Raw genomic sequence first — 24,148 nt, forward strand, 5'->3', positions numbered from 1 at the left:
GTTCACTCAAAATCACCATCTTCTCTAAACAAAGTTGTTTTTCGTTTTTTGTTTTTTTAATTCTGGGCCATTGTGTGTGTGTTTTAGTGCATTAAAATGAAGTAAGGAAGTTGTAATACTGGATGATTAGAACACATCTACTTAATTGTTAATGATCAATAAAAAGGCAAAACCAGGCAGCCCTAATAACTCAAATCTCTTTAAGATCTTGGACACTGAATTTCTACCTCACTCCTAATTAATTGTTATTCACAAGAGTAGGGACTGTGCTCCTATATTAATTTCTATATTCTCAACCTTTGACATAAAGGAAGTATGCAATGAATGTTAGATTAGTAAATAAATAGTGAGTTAACTAATTAATTAATCTCAACTCTCTATCCCTTGAGCATCTATAATGTCAGCCACAGCCCTTTACCTGCCTTCCCTATCAAACTCCTCGCTCCCACCCCCAGCAAATTTAAAAGAGGCTCTCATATTGGTATCCCAGCATCTCTCATTAACGTGATTATCTTTATTCACTTTGCCAGTATCTAACCCTGAGTGAACCCTACTAGGTGCTTTCCTCATTTCTGATCCCAACTTTAAGACAAAGTCCTTGTCCTTACTAAAATTCATGCTAAGTTCCTTTGGGTTTTCATTGCTGCCTAGCAATCCTTTTTGTCACCTTAAGATAAGGTTTTTCATTCATCTCTTCCTTTATTCAAACGTTCTTTCTTTTTTTTTCAGACCAGAAGAATTTGTTGAATTCTACCAGATAGGCAACTTCTTCAAGGACAAGTGAACAGTAGAAACAAGGATAGAGGCAAGGGATGTTGGGTAGGGATCAGGTTATTGGGGTCAGAGGGCAAGAAAAGATGGAATAAGATAGGAAAGGAGTGTAGGATACGGTACAGTATGCAGAGGAATTTGAATTTTCACTGTAAGAGATGAGGATCCATTGGGGAATTTTGAGAAGGGTGGTACACACATATCTGCACCCTAGGAAGATCACTTTGGTAGCAACGTGGAAACAAGCCTGGAGGAGGGAGGTAGATAGTGGCAGGGAGACCAGAAAGGACGGTAATATAGTAAGATCAGGAAAAAAAACACCTTGAGGCTTGAAATCAGAAAAGTAGTAGTGAGGATGAATTTAAGATATATTTACATTGTAGAACTGACAGGGCTCAATGACTGATAGAAAACGGAGAACAGAGTAGAAAGAGAAATCTTGGATAACTCCCAGTTTCCTGTCTTAACCAACTATCAGAGCCTTTCCAACAAGTGTTCTACAACTCTTCTATTATTCTTAAGCCTCCACCTTACACCCTCAGCTCACTCTAGGCAGGTAACCTTATTCCTAATAGTACCATAAAAAATAAGAACATCAAAGGTAAACTATCACATGGAACTGCTCAAAATTCCCTTTAATTTTTAACTCATCATTTTCTTAGCCTCTCTTATCTTTCCAAAATTAATCCTTATACTTGTCTCCTTGATCCTCTCTCTGCTTTTCCCTCTCCTCTATTCTAACCTACATTTTTTTCCACATCAGTAATTCTTCTCCCAGAGGAACTTCTCTTGAACCTGCCAGTTTCTTAAACTACTGTCTCATTTCCTTCCTTACGACATTATCAATTTCAAAACAGCAGTCCACCTTGTTGCACCCATGTTCTCATCTTCAACCCTGTCTTTATGGTCTTGTTTCTGCCCTTCAATAGAAACTACTTCCGCAAAAGTCGCCAATGACTACACAATTACCAAATTCCATCTCCTCTCCCTAGTTCTCAGCTTCACCGACTGCTTATGAAACGGATGGCATTGTTTGTCACTTCATCCTTTTTGGCATGCCTTCTTTTTCTAAATTCTAATGGTCCTAAACATCTCAATTTGCTTCTCTCCCGGTCTGTCATTTGATACTTTCTTTCCTTCACTATGCCTCCAACATTTTAGTTGTAGCAATTTCCAGAGATTCTGTCCTTGTTTCTCTTTTCTCTTCTCACACCCATGACTTCTAGCATGTATGAGGAACTCAGCAGCATTCTGGTCCTTCCCTCTCTGTGCCCCAGGCTCCATTTCCATATTTAATCAGCTATTTAGTTCTGTAAATCCTAGTTTTCAATATGTTTGCTCCTTTACGTTTTAACAGCCACTAGTTCAGGGTTTAAGTGGCCAGCTTGTTTCTCCATCTCAATTATTCTTCAAAACAATTAATCATACAGAATGCTGCCAGGCAGACACTTTCTAAAACCAATCACAAAATTCTGCTCAAAAAATTTCCGTGTGGTCCTTAGCATCTCGTTAAAATTGATTTCCATAATATGTTCCAACATCTACCTGAACCCCACAATTTCTTCCTCATTTAGCTAATCCTGCCCTTTTACCGTTTCACACACGTACAACACTCTTTTCTGTCTCTTGTCTTTTACTCATATTGCTCCCTCAACTTGGCATGTCTCTTTACCCTTCCCCTATCTCAACTCTACTCCTTCCTCTACCTATTGACATTTCATCTATCTTTAAAGGCCAAGAACTACTACAATTTTTCATGAAACATTTAACGATATACTGAGTTTTAAATTTTTTTCTCTCCTTTGTGTTTTTGTCCTTTTTTTATGGAAAGCTTTTTATTCTAGGTATAGAAAAATATTCATATTTCTTAAAAACACAAGTTTGAAATTTTTGTTGACTACATAATCCATTCACTTAATTCAAAGTTCACAAAATATAAAATAATGCATTAGTGTCCCTTAGCCACCCTGAGCATAAAACTCAAAACTGCATGAGTTTTGAGGTGTAGTATGTAGTAATTTTGTTATTCTTTTCTATGTATTCTACAGTTTTTTTTTTATTGGAGTATGGTTGCTTTACACTGCTGGGCCAGTTTCTGCTGTACAGCACTATTTACAATAGCCAGGTCATGGAAGCAACCTAAATGTCCATCAACAGAGGAATTGATAAAGAAGATGTGATACATATATACAATGGAATATTAGCCGTAAAAAGGAACAAAATTGTGTCATTTGCAGAGACGTGTATGGATGTAGAGACTGTCCTACAGAGTGAAGTGAGTCAGAAAGAGAAAAACAAATATCGTATAATATCACTTATATGTGGAAGCCAGAAAATGGTACAGATTGACTTATTTGCAAAGCAGAAATAGAGACACAGCAGATATAGAGAACAAACTTATGGATACCAAGGGGGGAAGGGAGGGTGGCATGAACTGGGAGATTCGGATTGACATATATACTCTGCTATGTATAAAACAGGTAACTAATGAGAACCTACTGTATAGCACAGGGAACTCTACTCGGTGTTCTGTGATGACCTAAATGGGAAGGAAATCCAAAAAAGAGGGGTATATGTATATGTATAGCTGATTCACTTAGCTATACAGCAGAAACTGTTTACTTTGCTATACAGCAGAAACTGTTTTTTGTCCTTTTAGCATTAATCACATTGTATATACATATATATGTACATATATATAAGAGGTACTTTTGCATCTTATCTTTCCCATTAGTGTATAAATTCCTGGAAGGAAGAGACCGTATCTTTTCCATATCCATCTGTACTGAGTTGCACATTGTAATTTTGGTAAATATTTGTTGAATAAATTTATTATAGTATAGAATTTCTTTATAAGATTGACTTTCTATTATGAGATATGGAAAAATAAAATTGGGTTATTTTTGCTTTTGTTTCCTAAAATGTGTTAGAGATGAGAAAGTCCTTAAGAAATAACGAACCTTTCTCCATGAAAAATTGCATATAAACTATCTATTTGATAGTCTGCTCTATTTTTATATGCCATTAATGGTTAATCCAGTGCCTTTCTTCATGAACCAAAAATTAAATGAGACTTAAAATAAATATGAACAAAATTATAAGATATAAATATGAACAAAGATCTCTGGTATGAAAAATGTAAAACTGTAATCCTTGATTAAAAAGAAAATGTATATTAAGATTTAAGGTAAATTTTCAGATTTAATACCCTAAATTTTGACCTGGTTGCTATTTTATTTTCTAAGAAAGAAAAGTATGGGAACGTATGAAGATGTTTACTTAGCTAAAGTATAACATTATTGGTTTCTTAGATTCTACATATAAAATATCTAGCACTACACTTCCAATATCTGGGATTATACTTTATAAGATTTCTATTTGATTTAACAGCATTTTATAGAATTCTTACAGTCAGTTATTCCATTGAGGATATGAACTTGATCAGATTATCTACTAATGCATGTAATGGAAAGAAAGAAGAAATATAAGTTAAATTAGGAACTGATTTTACATGAAATGTAAGCAGAAAATATATTAAACAGAGGCATAACTTTAGTGTAATGACAACTGCCATAGGGAACTATAGCCCAATAAAATATTTAAACAAAAATCAGAAAATAAAACTGCACACAATCAGGCACACAACAAATCCCTCAAGACAATCTGACAAGTTAGAAAAATGAACCAAAAATATAGCTAGCTCTTCGTGATTGTTACTGAGTAACCAGTACTAATTAAGATATTAATATTAGTTTTATGTTAATATATTAAACATTAATATATTAACATATATACACGGAACGAGTGTTGAAAGTGTTTGACAGTATTCAAAACTACCCTCGAATACTGTGTGTTCTTGGCTGCAGCAGATATAATCTGCCCACAATTTTTTTTGGATGGGTTCAAAACTATCTGTTTTACCTGAGAGTAGGTAAAGGATAAGGATGGGGAGTGGGGTTGGAAATTCAGTCTTTTTTACTCAGAGCTGGAACACTGCGCTCAAGAATTGCTAAACTGTATTTATGACTTTCCAATAAATGATATTGTAGCCTACTTTACACAGCCACTTCTTATCTGCAAGACTGCTATATAAAAATAATTTAGGGCTTCCCTGGTGGCGCAGTGGTTGAGAGTCCGCCTGCCGATGCAGGGGACATGGGTTCGTGCCCCGGTCCGGGAAGATCCCACATGCCGCGGAGCGGCTGGGCCCGTGAGCCATGGCCGCTGAGCCTGCGCGTCCGGAGCCTGTGCTCCGCAATGGGAGAGGCCACAGTAGTGAGAGGCCCGCATACCGCAAAAAAAAAAAAAGAAAAAGAAAATTTATACTAGTATTGCTTCAATTATGATATGACAGTATCCTTAAGTATCATTCTGCTGAATGACAGCCAATATGAATATAGGTAACCAGGTTTACAAGCCTTTTGCACTTGTAAATGTTTCTGTTTATCATATCAGACACCGTGAGGTGAAACTGGGCTTACGTTTTTGTTGTTGTTCATTTTCATCTTTATATTTTTCTGCATCATAGATAGTTTATATTCATTCTAAGTGATTTAAGATAACCATAAAGTTTTAATAGCTCAATGAAAACTTCCATTTATAAAATTTTAATTTTGAAAGTGCATAAAAAATATAAATACATATATTTAGCTTTGAACTCACTGAATTCTGAATGAAAGATGCTAGCAGTACTTTACTTACAAGTACAGTTAATCTAAGGCATTTATAAAGCTAGGTATTAAGAATATAAACAGATGACTTTTCTCATGCCTAAACATATTGTGACTTCTGATTATATCAATTTAGAACCATGCAGATTCCAGTAATTTAAGTATTATATTATATTCATCCCATGTTAATGGGTCCTATTCTTATCATGTTAATTCTGAAGAACCAATCATCTTTAATTCGTAATTCATGCTCCATTCAATCATGAAATCCATTATAATTCTGTTATAATTCCAAATCTTATATTTCTAAAAAATTTTTTGAAAACATTTTCTGCTAAACGGTCTTGGTGATGAGAAGTCTTTTTATAATTTTAAAAGAAAGATAAAGAAAATTCTAAATGCACCTGGGGAATCCATATCGTTCCCTACTTCAAGAACCAAAAATGTGCCTATAAAAATCTCCATTTTTTTCTAAATAATTTTCTTAAAATAAGAAAGTCTTTTGTCTTCTAAAGCATTTGTTATGAGGGATGTGAGAAGATGTGACCTTAACAGTCTACTTCTCTCTACTACCAACTGAAAATCATCTTTGAGGCCAACGGTTCCTGTGGCCTCTGGGTAGTTATGTGCAAACAGGGCTTGGGTCCTGTAAGAGCTCTGGCTGAGGGAACTCCTGCCGAACGCTACCCTCTTTGAACTGGGGACGTGCACAGAAATTAGCATCAAGACCCAGGGTATGAATTTTACAGAGACATGGTCTAGAGAGCTCTGTAAATACCAGGAGGAAGGTCAGTATAATCCCTAACAGAGTATCCTTGGGCTCTCTGGTCCCTAAGAAGCTAAGAAAAAACATACTAGGTATTCCGAGTCCTCCTTGTTCCTGAGACTTAGGGAGTACAAAAAGATCAGTAGGAAATTGGTGGCTTGACTGTTTCTATACCACTAACCATTTACAAGTACAGAGAACCCTTCCACGCCTGTGGCCTTCCACCCCCTCAGAGGTTGCCAATACTGGAATCTCAAAGTGGTGATAATGAATATAACAAGCTAATGCCAGGAGAAGAGCATCAATCCAAAAAGAAGAGAACCTGCACCCAGGAAAACTGAGCTGCTATTGAAGACAAACTATAATTTAAGTAGGGTCTTCTCACTACAAAATAACCAAATTCTTTTTAAAGCATTGCAGTTAGGGAATGTTCCAAGGCAACCAGCTAAAACTGGAAAGGGGAGCAGGGAGCAGCAAGCAAACATGAAAGCAGAGCTGCCCTGAGGATAAAAGCTGATATAAGTAACTTACAAGGCAAGAAAGCTGAACTTGAGATCCCTGCACTTTGCCAGGGACCCTGGAAGAAATGGTTAAAGAATAATGGCAGGTCTTGGTTTATAGCAGAAGCAATCCTCTTTGGAGAACAGCATTCTGTATTTAGGCCTCTAGAAAACCACAGATTAAGATCAAAACAAATGGGAGCTCATAAGGATCACTAAACACACCAGGAAATAAGCCACAGTGAATGAAAGCCCACAGAAAGAAATTGATAGATTTAGATTTCCAAGGATTTCAGGTATTAAAATGATTGGATATAAAATTTTTTTAAATGTTTGGAATAAAATGTGAGGGAATAAAAACTAGCAAGCAAGAAGAGACTTTCGGAAACTACTAAGCAGATTTGAAAAGAACCAAACAGAACTTTTAAAAATGAAAAAAATATGTGTTGAAAGATACCTAGTGGCTAGGGTAGACAGCAGATTATATACTACTGAACAAAGAAGTAGTGAACTGTAACAAGGCTCTGAAGAAATAAGTCAGAAGAAACACAGAGAGAGGAGATGGAAAACACTAAACTGAGAGATTAAGAGGTTCTGAAGGTAGAATGAGAAGATCTGACATCCATCTAAACAGAATCTTAGAAGAAAACAGAAAATGGAGGAGAGTAAAACTCAAATGGATAATAACTGAGAATTTTTAGTAGTAAACAAAGACTTTGAATCCTCAGACCTAGAAAACACAAAATCTTCCAAGAAGGATAAATACAAATAAATTTATGCTTAGGAAAATCATGGTAAAACTGCAGAACACCAAAGACAAAGAGATTTTAAGTCATTGGTAAGAAAAGCTAGATTTGCTACAAAAGGATGACAATTATACTGTCAGAACATTTCTCAGCTGCAACAATGGAAGCCAAGGTCAGAACAATTTTCATATAAACAAAATGTTTGAGTATGGCACTCCTATTGTAAAGGAACTGGATGCTTGATAATGTGTATTTCCAAAACATTTCTTAGATTGCAAGCAATGGGGATGCTCCAGGGCTTGAGTGAAACTGAAGAGGCAGGCAGTGAGAAGCAAGCTAAGAGTCTATTATCAGAAGACATGTGCCAAAGCAATTTCTAAAGATAAATAATAGGAAGATGGAAACATTTCAGAAGGAAGCTCTGAATGCAAAGAACAGTGAGCAAAGAAAAGAGTGACTATATAGGAAAATTTAAACACATATTGATCGTGTAAAACAGCAACAATAAAAATGTTTAATTCAAGGGGTGACAAAACTCATAGAACTACAAATAAGATAACTGTGACATATAAGATGAAAACAAGATTTAAATTGTTTTTAGGACCTTTTATCATTTGGGAAGAGCTCATTAGTTTCAGACTGAAACTATGCCTGCTAAAATTTTAAGAGTAATCACCAAAAGAGGAGAAAGAGTGTATAATATGCATATCAGTTGAGGAGAAAAGGAAATACTGATTTTTAAAAATCTTCAATTCAAGAGAAGGCCAGCAAAGAAGGAAAAACAATTAAAAATTCAGGATAAATAGAAAGCAAAAGTAATGTCTGAAAATATTACTAAACCAGTTTGATTAGTAGAAAAAAATAGAGAAAATATAACATTTTAATAGCAATATCCAGAAGGGAAATATCTGTAACAGAAAATTACAAACATTTAATATATGTGATTTATAAATAAGAAGCAAAAAAGGTTCCAACCGAAGGATGAAGAAATATATTGAATAAGCTATGAATCATTTCCAAATTTTCTGTAACTAATATAGAATTTCTTGTGTAGTCAGATTACTATCAGTAAATGCTATTAAATAGAAGAGGACATGGGAATAATAGCCAATAAAATGAACTAGGAGAAATACAGATGGTTAAAGACAATATGAAAATATTTGATTTTGCTAACAATAAGAAATCTGAAGGAGAATATAACATTTCATATTTCAAATTATCAAAATTGTTTTTAAAATGCTTTAAAAATCATTTTTGACAAAGATGCAGGAAAACAGGAATTCTCATTCTTTGTTACAGGTAGTTTGAAAAAGAACATTTCTGGAAAGTAAGTCAGCAAAATATCTCAAGATCCATGAAAGGTCATAATTTTTGATCTAGCAGTTTACCTTTTATAGGTTAGGATCAAGAGTTATGTACAAACATTAATTAAAGCCTTATTTATAATAGTGTGAAATTAGAATCAAACTAATTGAAAATAAAACAGCCAAATAAATTATGTTATACTACAAAACAACATGGCATTTTAAAATCAAACTTAGAAGTGCAAAATGTTCTTATTATACTACTTGGTGAGAAAAACAGAATGCAAAATCACATATAGAATATACTTTTGATTCTGTAAAAATACATATATGCTATACAATGGAATATTACCCAGCCATACAAAGAAACGAAATTGAGCTATTTGTCATGTGGTGGATGGACCTAGAGTCTGTCATACAGAGTGAAGTAAGTCAGAAAGAGAAAGACAAATACCGTATGCTAACACATATATATGGAATTTAAGAAAAAAAGAAAAAATGTCAGGAAGAACCTAGGGGTAAGACAGGAATAAAGACACAGACTTACTAGAGAATGGACTTGAGGATATGGGGAGGGGGAAGGGTAAGCTGTGACAAAGTGAGAGAGTGGCATGGACATATATACACTACCAAATGTAAAATAGATAGCTAGTGGGAAGCAGCCACATAGCACAGGGATATCAGCTCGGTGCTTTGTGACCACCTGGAGGGGTGGGATAGGGAGGGTGGGAGGGAGGGAGACGCAAGAGGGAAGAGATATGGGAACATATGTATAACTGATTCACTTTGTTATAAAGCAGAAACTAACACACCAATGTAAAGCAATTATACTCCAATAAAGATGTAAAAAAAAAAAAATATGTGTAAGAGGAAAATATTGCGGGAAGGAAATAAAAGTTCTGGCAATAGATATTTATGAATGCAATACTTTAATTTTGATTATTTCTGCATTTTTTTCTACAATGAGGATTTATTATTTTTATAATCAGAATATTGATAATAAATGTTAATAAAATAATTAAAATATTAAGTATCACAAGAGAGCTATAAATCTCTGAAAAATAAGAAACCCAGAAAATCCTCAGTCCAACCATTGAAACTACTGTCCATGAAGATGCCAGGCCAGGAATGAAATGCCAGAGGGGCCACTGGCTGTACCCATCAGCGGAGAACTGGGCTCACGCTGCTCTGGGAGCAAAGCCAACAATGCTCTTAACATGAGAGATGCTCACCGTGCCTGGCCTTGATTTAAACAATGTGCTCGTCACCTTTTTTCTTACGTAGTATACTAGGCTGAACTGTCTCAATTACTCATGACTACACGAGCATCTACGGAAGTGTTAGGTAATTCTATGCTTATAAACAGCTTTACAAGAAAAAATATTCCAGAGGTACGTTGGGGCCTAAAATGTATTCTCAATTTGAACTAAAATCAGAATATTTAAGGATTCCGTGAAAAAGAAATTTCTTGGGCCAAAATCTGAGATACAAACTCTGCTCTTGCCCTACTGATGACTAAACTGTGATCTTCACCAAGGGTCTTAAGCTCACAGAGCCTCAGTTTCTTCAATAGTAAACAGAACAAACAAAATCTGCTTCGGGTTTTATAAGACTGACCTAGGTTCACATGAGATTGAGACAGTATATGTAAATATATTTTGAAAAATAGTATCTTAAACTCATTTTAAGCACTTCACTTGTTCTCATGACCTACGAAGCTCAAGTTCAAGCTCCTTACCTTGGCATATAAATCCTCATCTCTATTGTTTGGAAAGCACTCTCTAGTGCATGCTTGGTGAACACCTAAGCCCTAATTTTGTAGACTATAACCCAATGGTCATCTACATTTTCAAAAATTGAAATGTGGATAAATTAATTATGATGAGTAAAAAGGTTAACAGGGCAGTCCAGAATATGTACAATATGCATAAGAGTTTTTGTTCCCTAGAACAGAAATGATGATTGAAAACATTCATGTTAAATACCTGGCAAAATTTCAAGCCCCCAAATACGCAGTCAATGTAAGGGTCTAAAACTTAAGGGAAAAAACCTTCACATTTTATATTTTCACTCTACTGTTGGTTTTATTTTTTCCTGTTAAAAAAAAGCCATGCATGCCATTACAGAAAGGACAATACAGATATGCAAAAAGAATAACCCATATATACTACCCACCTAGATACAACTATTATTAAGAATTTATTAGACCAGATCCTTTTCAATGTTTATCAAAAATTAGATCACAATGTATATACCATTTTGTAAAATATAATAAATTAACTAACAAATCCTTTAGTTTTGGCCATTAAAGTGGTTTCCAGTTTTTCAATATTAGAGGTAGAAGAATAATTGGCTAAAAAAATTAAAAATAAAAATAGAAACAAAGAATAATATCCCAGCAAAAACTGTCAATGACAATTGAGGACTCATATAAGTTTATAAAACTGCCAACTCCCTCCCTTCTTCCTTCCTACCACTACTCTTCCCCCAAATAACCATAAACAGGGAATGTACATGCTTAACATCATCATCATTTCAACCTAATGGGCTAAAAATTAACTTGTTTGTGATCAAACTGTATGCTATACTTTTCATGTGACACCAGATCTAACGAGCCTAGTCAGTCTAAGTCACTTAAGGGGCTCTAGGTTCTTTTACCTCATTTTCTCATGGTTTCCATCAGTTACCTAGGAAAAGCATATATTTTGTTGTTTGAGAGGGTATACTAAGAGAGAATGTGACTATTCCTCTCAATGAGTAAGTACAACAGCCTCAGAAGTTTTAGAGCTATTACAGTGCCAGTTAAAGAGAGAAAATTCTGTCTTATTTTCTATTTGGATTTTACAAACACAAAGTCTCTTGAAAGGCTTTCAAAATGAGAACGTTATACTCATAATAACTTTAAAAGCAAAGTCCAGAATCTGACCACTTCTCATCACTTTTACTGCTATGACCCTGGTCTCGCCTCTCGCCAGCATTATCCCTTGCCTGGATTCCTACAGTAGCCTCGGAACAAGTTTCTCTCCCTCTATTCTTGCCCTAGTAGCAGAAACTTTGGGTTGATTTACACTCGCCCCTCCGTCCCCCCGCCCAGTTACCATGTCAGTTTTCCGCTAACTTCCAATGCCAAAGCCTTCAGTTCTTTGCCTGAGGGCTTCCACTGGCCTTCTGGGAAGTGGCCCTCAACCAGTGATTGGAGGGAGGTGAGGAATTGTCCTGGTGTCTGTAGTCTGACGTGCATTTTACCCTGACTCCCAGAATTTCACCAATGGGATTAAGCCCTACTTGTCCGTAGTGGTACTGACTGCTCTCCATTCCCTTTCTCATGGCTCCATTTCCCTACCAGCATATCCTTCAAATGAACCAATTCCTTGTCTTACTGTCTGCTTCTCAGGAAACTATACAATATCACCTTTCAAACTATTCTCAACCCAAAAGGCAGAGTGATCTTTCCAGAAACAGATTATGTCAGTCCTTTCTCAAAAGCCTGCAGTTGGTTCTCTCCCCTTCACGTAGGATTGAATGTCAAGATCCTTACAAAGGTCTACAAGGCCCTATATCATCTGCCTCCTCCTGCACCTGCCCCCACCCTATGCTTGCTGTTCCATGAACTTGCCCGGCATGCCCACCTTAGGGCCCCTGCTCTAGCCATTGCCTTAGCCTGGAACACTTTTCCCTAGGAATCTGCTGCCTGGTTAACTCCTTCACCTCTTTCAAGCCTTGCTCAACTCTCATCTTCTCAATGAGGTCACCTTGACCACCACCCTATTCAATACAGCACACTCTCCCCACCTCCACAAAGCACTCCCAAAACCCTTATCCTGCTTTATTTTTTCCTGTTCCATTGTACTTACCACCTCCTAACATATTAAATAACTTACTTTCCTTGTTAGAATATAAACTCCATGAGGACAGGGTTCTTTGTTTCGTTCCCTGATGTTTCTCAAGTGCTTTTTAGAACAGTGCCTGACGTATATGGAACATTCCATAAAAATCTGTTAAACAATTACCATACATTATCATGCTATTACTTGGCAGAAGAAAACGGATAAATATATACTATATGGGTCACAAGGTCACCACAAAAATAATCCCCTTTTTTTTCCTGCCGTGCTGTGCAGTATGCGGGACCTTAGTTCCTCGACCAGGGATAGAGCCCTGTGCCCACTGCAGTGGAAGCATGGAGTCTTAACCACTGGACCTCCAGTGAAGTCCTAAAAATAACCTCTTTTAAAAATAAGTTTAAAGCCAACTAATAGATTGCGTTTATATATAAATTTACATTCTAAGTGCATTTATTAAATTTTAGTAATGTATTTTGTCACTATAATTTAGAAAAATACAATGATTCAGATTTTTAAACAGATAATTTATGGGGGGATTATTCATACTATAATATTTTTTTTTACTCACAAAGAGTTTTACAGCTAGGGTTTACACAAAGTTCTTGTGAAGACTGAATACTCCTCATTCATTAAAAAATATAATTAACTTATATATAAAATTTTCAGGAACACATCTACTTCATATAACAGGACATTCTGGTGTATAGTACCACTACCTACAGATGTATCAAAGGTAATTAATTTCATATTATACCTTACATTCTCCCTCTGACTATACAGATTTGGAACTCAGAGTGGCACATAAGTCCAATTTAATTTAAAAGGAATCCATTCCTGAAATTACCACATTATGAATACTCAATGAATATTTACAGAATAGTAATAGCTAGCTTACTTACGGCTTTGTGTCGAATTTAATCACTGAATTTTAAGAAAAACCCAGCAGAGGAACTTTACAATTACTTTAATTTTCTAGGTTTAAATAAAGTCCTTAATGTTATTTCAGAATAGGCCTAGGCTTCAGAATTTGCTTTGTAAGCAGATCAATAAACCACATCATACTAAGTTATGTACATAAAAAAGAGCAATTTGGAGCGGCTTCCAGCGTACTGTGACAATGGAAAATAAATCTCACATATAAATGTATATGTACCCATATGTATGTGTATATACAGCAGATAGATAACTTCTACTTAGTAGTAATTATTACAAAATGCTTAGAAAAGAAGAAAACAAAATATAATTTTAAACTTTATGCTTCTACCTCTATTATTTTCTAAAGTATGTCAACGAAAGAAATTAGCATTAGCTGCTAATATTTACTTCTGATGTTTAACTTTTACAGGAAGAAGTAAACAATTTAAGATCTAAAAACAATCTATTGTACTGAACAACAGTATTTTCAACCTGAATTCAAAAAAAATTTCTAAGTTGTCAATTTTCTTGAGATTATTAGACATGTGAATATAGGGAACTTTAAATATCAGAAATCATAATTATTTATCAAGATGAAGGAAATCTGGTACTGAACTTAGGGTTTTGAGGATGGAGGATAAAGGCACTCAATTAACAAAAGTACCACCTTAAAAAAGTGAATGTTAAAATACTATATGTTCTCCTAAATTGATCTACAGATTCAACACAATCCCTATCAAAGTACTAACAGGCTTCTTTGCAGAAACTGACAAACTTATCCTAAAAGTCATGTGAAAATTCAAAGGACCCAGAAGAGCCAAACAATCTTCAAAAAGAAGAAAGTTGGAGGACTTACATTTTCTAATCCCAAAACTTACTACGAAACTATAGTAATCAAAATAGTGCTGTACTGTCGTATGACAGACCTATAGATTAATGGAATAGTATTGAGATTACAGAAATAAATTCTCACATTTATGATCAATTGATTTTCAATGAGATTCCCAAGATCATTCAATGGAGAAAGAAAGTCTTTTCAACAAGGAATGAAAAGTTACCATATTACCCAGAAATTCCATTCTTCGTTACATACCCAAAAGAAATGGAAACAAAACTTGTACACAAATATTCATAGTAGCATTTTTTAAAATATCCAAAAAGTAGAAACAGCCCAGATGTCCATCAACTGATGAGTGCAAAAACAAAATATGCTATATCGATAAAATCGAATATTATTTGGCAATAAAAAGGAATGAAGTACGGATACATGCCACAACATGGATGAAACGAAACCTGAAACTATAATGCTAAGTAAAAGAAGCTAGTCACAAAAGACTATGTATTGCATGATTCCATTTATATGAAATGGAATGAAAATATACTAGAAGAAAACTCATAAGGACAAAAAGTAGATTAGGGCTAAGAGAGAGGCTTAGGGAAAAAGGGAGGGGGTAGTGACTGCTAAAGGGAATGGGGTTTCTTTTGGAGATGAAATCAATTTTTGATAATGCTCTAAAATTGATTTCTGGTGATGGTTACACACTGTATATACACTAAACCCCATCAAAGTTTACAATTTAAATGGGTGAATTGTATGGTATATGAATTACATTTTAATAAAGCTGTTTCAAAAAAACTAACAATACTATACATTGATAAGTAGAACCTGATCGCCAGATAAAAAGGGCTTTCTAAATGGGAGTATGCAGGTAGGTATTTTTCTTCTTTGAGGTTTTGAATTTAAGTTTTAGAAAACAAGTGATACAAAAGAAATAGAGGCACACCAGTTATTCATATAACTAAATAATAATAAAAGAGAAAATAAAATACCAACATTAACATAAAGCTTTATGGAATACAAAGCACTTGCACATACGGTCCTGCAGCCAAAAAATGACAAGCCAGAATGAGTCACTTGTCCCTCCCCTGAGTTTAAACACAGAGATAACATATAAGAAATCAGAAGGTTGATGACTCTCAGGACACACTCAGAGGTTAATACAAAGTCTTGAAGAAACACTAGGAAAGACTGAAAGTGATTAGGACTCTTGTAGGGAGTAAATGGTGACCTGTATTAGAAGAGGACTAGAGTCCACGTTGTCCTGGGTGGACTGACGCCTACCCTACCTGCTGTGGGGCAGAAAAGCATCAGAACCAGGCCAGTGCCAGCCCAAGGCTGCAAACTAATGACGGAGGAGTTCTAGAACTCTGCTAGGGTGAGGGATCCTACAGCCACACTAGCAGGAGGCTGGACAACTCCTAAGCATTCACTTCTCCCCAGTTCAACTGCTGACCTGGCAATTATACCAGAGGGAGGCTACCATCTGATAATAATGCTTGGGAAAGAAGTACTAGATAGAAAGTTCTCTGCAGTGAAAGGGACACCCGTGGCAGATGAGGGGTGGTGCTTGAGCCCAGATTATTCATTATAAGCAGCTTCCTCACCTCCAACCTCTAAATGACCTACAAGAGCACAATCTAGAGTCAAGGGTATTATGCCTATTTTTAAGTAGATCTTAATGACAAAATACGTGTTAACTGAATAACGTAAGAGTGAAAAAAAGACTGTAAGCACCATGAAAGAAATAGAAAAATGAAACAGTCTATACTAAAGGATGGCAAATATGAAACTATTTAAATTAAATATAATAAATGGTTTCATTTCAGAAAAGTAAGGGAGGGTATTAGAAATATGAACCATAAACAAGCAGTTATGAAGAAAAATCTCTTGCAAGTATTAACAACAAAATATGTAATTGTTGAAATGAAGTCAATGAATGGGTTAAACAGCAGAAAAGATACAATCTAAGAAAAAAATTGTATACTGGAATACCAGGTTGAGGAGTGTTCCCAGAGGCATCAGGAAGAGATTAAAAAGTGGAAATAATAAGAGAAAAGCTATGAAATATAGATGGTACAAGAAGTATCAAGAGTATCTAATAGGAATTCCAGAAGGAGAGAGAATAGAGTAATAAATATTTAGAGAAATAGTAAAAATGATTAGCCAGAACTGTACAAAGTTACAGGTCTGCAGATTTAAAGGGTACATAAAGTGCCAAATAGGATCATATGTACATATCAGAGGGAAATTTAAGAACACTGAAAAACAAGAGAAAATTCTGAAAGATTCCAAAAAGAAAATGGAGCTCATTAGTAAAGGACAAATAATCAAACTGACACCAGACTTGAGACAATGAAGTAGTATCTTTAAAGTTTTGAAGACAACTTTGAAACAAAAATTTATATCTAATTAAACTATTATTTACATGTGAGGACAAAATCAATATATTGGCATATAGGTATTTAAGGTCTCAAATACATAAAGTTTCTCTTTGAAGAAAATATTTGGAGGATTTACTTTAGTGACAAGTGAAAGAAATGCATTAGCAAGCAACTAGACACAAAAAGTAAAGGAGAGTAAAGGTGGTTCATCGTTATTTAAATATGCTGTGATGCAGAAAAAGTGCACCTATAATATCTGGGTCAAAAATTCCAGGCAGTATTAACACAGGGTGGGAGAAACAGAGAGAGCTGAAAGCATGCTAAAGTAATAACTGTGTTTCAGATGGGCAGGGCAGGAATTTGTATTAATAAGTTTTAGACACCGATAGGGAAAAATAGTCATTTCTATGAATCTTGGTAAGTAAGGGATAACTATCAGAAACATAGGAATAGAGTATTTAATACTCAGTTTAGTAGAAGAAAATCAATTTATCCAAAAGAAGCTGTGAAAAAGAACCAAAAAGAAGCAAGGCCAGTAACAACAATGACAACCAACACACACACACGCACACGCACACGCACGCACACACACACACACACACACACACACACCAGAGTAGCTAAAATGAGCCTTGGTAGACCAGTAATTATTGTCAATGTAAACAGATTAAATGTACCAATCAAAAGACAGAAACACAGAGTGACCGGGAAAATAAAAAGCTAACAGTCTTTTCTACAAGGGATAGGTGTAAAACAAAAGGGTACAGAGAAGTTGGGAATAAAGGAATAAAAGAAGGACTACCAGGCAAATATGGGGAAAAAGAAAGTAGAGGTAGAACTTTTTAAACTCTACAAAATAAATTTAAGGTTAAAAAAACACCTGAGAATACTTTCTTGAGCACTATTAAGCAGCAACTGACCAGCTATGAAGATACATAGTTATTACATCTGTTTCTTAAGTTTATGAGTTTTCTAGGTCTCTGATTTTTCCTTTTCTACCCTGGCCTGCATATGTATCGTTTACATTCGTTTGTCTCTTTTCACTTGAGTTTTAGCAGCATTTGAGAATGTTTTAAACAAGTGAGGAGAAAAAGGAAGTTAGATTCAAACAGTTCAGGTTTTCTATTTGTTAAAGGTTCCATACTAAAGTTATTTGAAACGAAGGGTCAAAATGAAATCAAAGCACTTACTGTAAACTTAGAAATTAGAGCACTTCTCCCTAAGTAATGGAAGATATACCCATAAATTTTCTAATGTTCTAAGCTTCCATGGCAACCTGTGATCTAGAGTACTAAAAAATCAAGTACACAAAAGCTATTAATAAAAAAATTTCATAGAGAAATGCCCTCTAAAATCTGGTCGTTTGTAGAGCATCCATGAGGTCTGACTTTATTTTTTTCAGAATGACCAAAAATTCTACGGACAAAATCAATTATATTTGTATCTCGATATTTGGAGGAGTCTATTTTTACATTCCTTGCTTTCCACGAAGAAAAGTAAGGTCTAAAAATAGCAACATGAAGTTAATCACAAAGGGTACTTTTTAAAAAGCTAATAAAATATTTCAATTATATAGTATTTTTTAATCTTCCTGCTTAAACATCTTACCACATATGAAATATAAATTAAAAAGGCAAGCATACAATAAAATTACTATGCCTCAAAATGCTTTGATTAGATGTTTATCACAATCTGTGGATTTTTCCTCTTTGGGGGTTATTATTTTCAGAAATTTCATGCATTACTTCAGGATTCTAATATCGCATTTACTTGCACATAATCATTTCTCTTTCACCATACTCTATTTCTGCATTTGCAATAAAAGCATATACTAATACAGCCATCATATAAAAATATTCATTATATTCCAGAATTCTCAATGTTCAAAAAGTGAAACTATGTAATTAAAATGCAACTCATCTCCACCCACCTTTTATAGCCAACTTTGTTAATAAAGAATGATGTGAATTGTTAACTGAGGGGCGCTAAGCACTCCAAGGACTAAATACAGGCACTGTGTTTCTTCCATCATATCTATATCTTAAATTCCTTCAGCTCCTATTTATCAGGGAAGGGCTGCCAGGTGAGCAGTCTGTCACTCTTGCCTAGACTAATAGATTCTCCAGTGGCTTTTGTTACAGCTCATGTCGTACTATTAAAACTATGTGCCTTGAAAATGGCATAACGTATGTAGCTGAATCTTGTCAAGTCTAGATAATCAGACTCTGTTTGGCTTCACAAGCAGATGCAGCTTAGAGAAGTAATATACATATGCAAATCACAGCGGTCCCCTTTCAGCACCACTGTTCCTACCTCTAATGACCCTCGCAGAAAGTCTGTTTGTTCAGCTCCCACTTCCAGGGCTACATCAACAGAAGCAAAGGGACGGCTGGCCATCTGCTGTCGTTCTCGAAGCAGTTGCTGGAGGGGGTTAAAAATCACTTGTTTTAAAACATGTTAAATTCAACAATATCTAGTTCCATTTTGAACAAAATGGCATTCAAAATTGAGAAGTCATCTAATACACATACTCATATCTAGATCATTAAAAATGAAAATTATTTTCTCCCCATGGCCTGGGTTATATTTCCATAGAGGCTTTAAATGTATGGTGCCTCCAAAGAACATTTCCCCTGACCTCCATCCCACAAGCCTAATGAAATGTACTCAAAAGCACTTTGAAAACTTCAGACGAGAGCTGCTACTTAAGTAAAAAGTGCTATTATGATGATGGCTATGCCAAGTTTTCCCACTCAGAGTAACTCATGCTTTTGTCTTAGCTGAAAGCAAGTGACAGTAAAAATGTATAAGAAAAGATAATCAAAAGTTGTCAAAATGCATTAATAGAGATTAAAGGAACATATCCCTCTGCCCAGACTAAGCCTTGTAAGTCATCAAGATCCCCTGTCAATTGCAGGAATTGTTATTGTCAGTGTTTTCAACTTTATTCAAAGCCTCTGTTCATTATTTAAATGTTCATTATTTAAATGAGGAATGATTAGTAGGTTGCAAAACATGTGTGCCAGGGCTTCTAAAACACTTCCGGATATTTGTTTCTTTCTATTTGTGTCTCTTCTGGGCTTTGCTCAAACTAAAACCAATAAACCAGCAAGTCCCAACCAAGTACCCAGCTAATTTACATTTCTGCCTCTCCTTGTAATTATAATATTCATTAAGTCATGATAACAAAAAATTAATGACCAGCACTAGATATTGCAAATCTTGCTCTTCTCATTCTACACAGCTAATACAATTATTATTAAATATTAAAAGTGGATGAGCAATGCAATTAAATACTCTTTCAAATGAGAAGAAAATCATATCATCAAAGAAAGGCAAGATCCTTGAACACAATGAATGGCTTCATTATTCACACAGATTTTTAAAGATTCACTGGAAGTAACTTCAAATATTAACAACTGGTCTTTGAATGTAAATGTATGTAGCACTGTGATGCATCATTCATAAACTTCCCTTTCAGATGACGAAGGAACAAAAGCCAACGCTTGATGGTAGTTTATTGTTTAACACTTTTATTTTAACGCTTGTGACACAGCAGTAACAGTGTGCATGTAATGAGCATCTAAAATATAATTTAAGGCCTTGCTTTTATTATTAAAGAGAGAACATCTACTTGCTAACACGGGACAGAAATAATACAACTATTACTCAGTAGTAGTTTAAATTCTTAAATAATATGTATTTTTAGGAGTAATGAAGACATACTAAAATATTCAGAGTAAAAAGTAAATGTGATTTAAACAACCGAATTATTCAATTTAATATAAACTCAGATTTGTACTATTAAAAATACAGCTGCTGGCAAACAGAATCTTGTTTGTGTCTCTCTCAATAGGAGTGGCCAATTGATCTGAATACCGTGTCTATGCAAAATGCAAACATAATGTTACTCCAAATACCAAGGGATGCTAAGTGTAGAAGACACAATGCTCTTTTTATCTGGTAAAAACATAAACACACACACATACAAATATACAAACTGCCTTTGCTACCGTAATATAAAAATGCCCTTGAGAAAACTGTAAATTCTACTTTGGATCTTAACATGATTTTCTAACATCTGTATTAAAGTTTCTTCATTTGTACTAGTTTTCCTTAGCTTATAAATGGCATCTCATATAATTGATTTTTTTTTTTAAAAATGAACACTTTCTCTTTCCTCATCTTACCTTTTCCCTACACTTAAAAGTAAAATGTCTACAAAATATAATTAATGAATACTCAATACCACAAATTGTAATATAAGTCTATAAATATTCTACAGTCACCATATTTGACAAAGAATAGATTCCTCTGGAAAATAATGTATTATTGTGACCCCCACCACTCATAATAAAGAAAAATCAGTGATTGATACTTTTATTCATTAAAAAAAATGTACTATAGGATAGAAAGGCATTTTAAAAGATTCCAGTTTGTCTTCTGAGCTTTGAGTTTTCATCACTTTTTAAGAATTGAATGCTTATTACAGTACGCTTTGCAAAGAAGAAAAATGTTTTTCTTGTTCAGGACCATAACACTGTAGTTTGTAAAATAAGACAGCGAAATAAAAATAATAAGAGCACAAGACAGTGTGCAGTAAAGGATACAAACAGGGAATTAGCCAAATGAATTCATTCCGGGTCACTTAGCAGAGGACTAGTTCGAGGACTTTGGCTGACATTCTAACTTTGGGAAACTAATGCAAATGTTCTGATTGGGAAACTCAGGGAGGGTAAGTAATTTTATCCTAAAACACTCTTGCTTTGATATGATGGCCCTAAAATAATAAAATGGAACAAAGTGAGATTCTCTTTGCTACTAAGTCCCTGGCTCTTAGCCATATCCTTAACAATTGTCCTTTCTCTTGCCAGTTAACATCTATATGCATTACTTCCTGAATTTTGCCCCTTCTATGTCAGAACAAAAGAGATATAAACGATATGCTTACAACTTAAATTCTGTCAAAATTTAGTGGAAATATTGACAGAAAAAATACGTAGACTCTGGAATTAGGACCTGTGTTTGAATACCAGTTTTTCCACTTTGTAGCTGTTTGACCTTAACCAAATTATTTAGACCTCTCAACGCCTCAAATATTCTCATTGCAAAGTTGGGCTAATAACAGTGCCTACACCTAGACCTCGGAGGACTTGTTTTGAATCCCAGCTTCCCCACCCATTACCTATTGTACCATCATCAAATTCTGTAGACTTTTCTAAGGCTTTTTTTTCCCTCTCTATAAACGGGAATAGCGATAATATCAGAAGATTGGGACTAACAAGATAATGCACTTGCACCGCTCAACACAGAATCTAGCACATTGTGAGAACTCAGTAACGCTTCATTGGTACAATTATTATGTTAAATTTCAAGCACCAATTTTGTCTTTAAAGATGGCACGCTAATTACCACAGGCCCATTTTCTTCGGCACTAGTGACATATTTTGCTCTATTAGTCTCCCTTTTAACAAACGTTGCAGATTTATGAGACAGTTGGGAAATGTCATGACTGTGGTAAAATGAATTTAGATTTGGAACTTTCTGCCATTTGTGACTAAGAATGATAAAAACTCAACCTAAAACTTATGGGGAAATATAGAGTACTTCATTAAGAACTTTCAAAAATTAACTTATTTTGTGATTACGATTTTTATATAAAATGAAGTTTGACATTTTATATATAGATAAGAAGCCATATAACAGATGATTTATTTTATAACTAATCTGCAGTTGCCAATTTTTTAGGAGAAAGAAAAGGCCAAAAGAACAAATGGATCATAATACAACAGATCATAATCATGTTGCCATAAACATTGTTGTGCAGAACATTTTAAAATTATGCATGTTCTTAGTGTCATGTTTGTTATCTATAATAATTGTTTTATTATTCAAAATCTCTTACAAAACAAACCATGAAATTAAAAATAATATGAAAATCCATGCTTAAATTTGGCAACTGGGAATAGTCATTGATTCTATCAAATGTATATATGAAATGCTTCCATGCAATACTACTACTTCGAATATCGTATCATTCCCCAAAAGTTCATATTAATCACCTTTCCAACCACTGCGAAGGCTACAACTCTAATGGATTTCAGATAATAATCCTTAAAAACACACACACTAAAGAAAACAGTAACTACCTCTGTTTCCAGTTGTCTTCCTATGTCTTTCCTCCTGTGTCCAGGTTCTATCTGTCCTCCCCCCATACCTCCAAATGTCCTTCTACTCCATCCAAGTTTGAAGTGATCATCTCACCTACAAATTATTTATGATATTAGAGTGGCACTATCTCTTTAAATCTTCATGCTTTTCTGAAATCTTTAAGGCAAAAACTATTTTATATTTGTTTTTTTTTCCCCACAGCACTTAGTTTGTAGTCAAGAGTATTTGATGAATGAACAATGAATGACTGACTTAAAGTATAGAAATCTGTATCATCTGAATGTGATTGAAGGCAAGTTTTGATAAAACATTTTAATTGTGAAAAAACCTTTAAAAATATATGTCCTCCGATATTCTAGAATTTATGTCTTATGCTCAAATCTAACTGGATATTCATTTTTTTAGAATGGGCAATTTTGTGGATGCAAGAAATCACTATCAGGTTTTTTATTTCTCTTCATCCACTTTATTGCAATACTGTAAATATTATGAGAAAACTGCCAAAAAGTCATCATAATGCATTCATGTTTTAATAGCAATTATTCCTAAGATTTTTGAAAGGTATAAAAGGAGCAATCAAAATGATTTAGTCATTATTCCTGAGCTTACATAATAAAATTTACAAGGAGTTTGAATTAGCGATTAAGCAACATTTCATGAGACTATTTCTATTATTAACACAAACACATTTAACATAGAGGAATATAAGTAAAAAACCAACTTTGGGTTTTTGGCGCTAGGATGGTGTGAGGAAATAAAGAGAAGTGGCAACATCTCTTTGCATCAGTGAATTAGGAAAGCATGATATTCTATCATTTTATAACTAAACCTGCAAGGCACAAGCTTATTCAGTTTTTCTTCATTGTTTGAAAGCAAAGTGTCCTCAATTGTCAAATGGCCACAGCAGATTTTCAAGGCAGGTTGTTCAGGTACGCAGGGTTGTTTTTTGAGCAGTAATGTGTCAAAAACAAAACCTACCATTCCTCTCATCAAGCCTGCTACCAGACAGAGGAAGAAAAGAGGAATAATGGAAAAATTTTCAAAATCTTCCAAAATATAAAGTACTATATTCTCTATAAATGCTAAGAGATTATATCAGTATAAAACCTACTCATGTCCACCAGAAGGCAGACAGCAGAAACAAGAAAACTACAATCCTGCAGCCTGTGGAACAAAAACCACATTCACAGAAAGACAGACAAGATGAAAAGGCAGAGGGCTATGTACCAGATGAAGGA

The 24,148-nt window shown here is 34.7% G+C and overlaps 1 protein-coding gene across 6 annotated transcripts in view; it reads right to left on the reverse strand.

Moving 5' to 3' along the window:
* Positions 1-24,148, reverse strand: part of ATRNL1 (attractin like 1) — a 696,391-nt gene that overhangs the window by 229,353 nt on the left and 442,890 nt on the right. For all 6 annotated transcript variants that reach the window (XR_013824301.1, XR_013824302.1, XR_013824303.1 and 3 more), the window contains exon 27: positions 19,053-19,160. Coding sequence is in view for 1 of the 6 variants with exons in the window: in XM_079900307.1 (XP_079756433.1) it covers positions 19,053-19,160 (108 nt within the window). In the remaining 5 variants the exon portion in view is untranslated. The remainder of the gene's footprint in view (positions 1-19,052; positions 19,161-24,148) is intronic.

Source organism: Stenella coeruleoalba (genome assembly GCF_951394435.1).
Source record: "Stenella coeruleoalba genome assembly, chromosome: 16".
Classification (NCBI taxonomy): domain Eukaryota; kingdom Metazoa; phylum Chordata; class Mammalia; order Artiodactyla; family Delphinidae; genus Stenella; species Stenella coeruleoalba.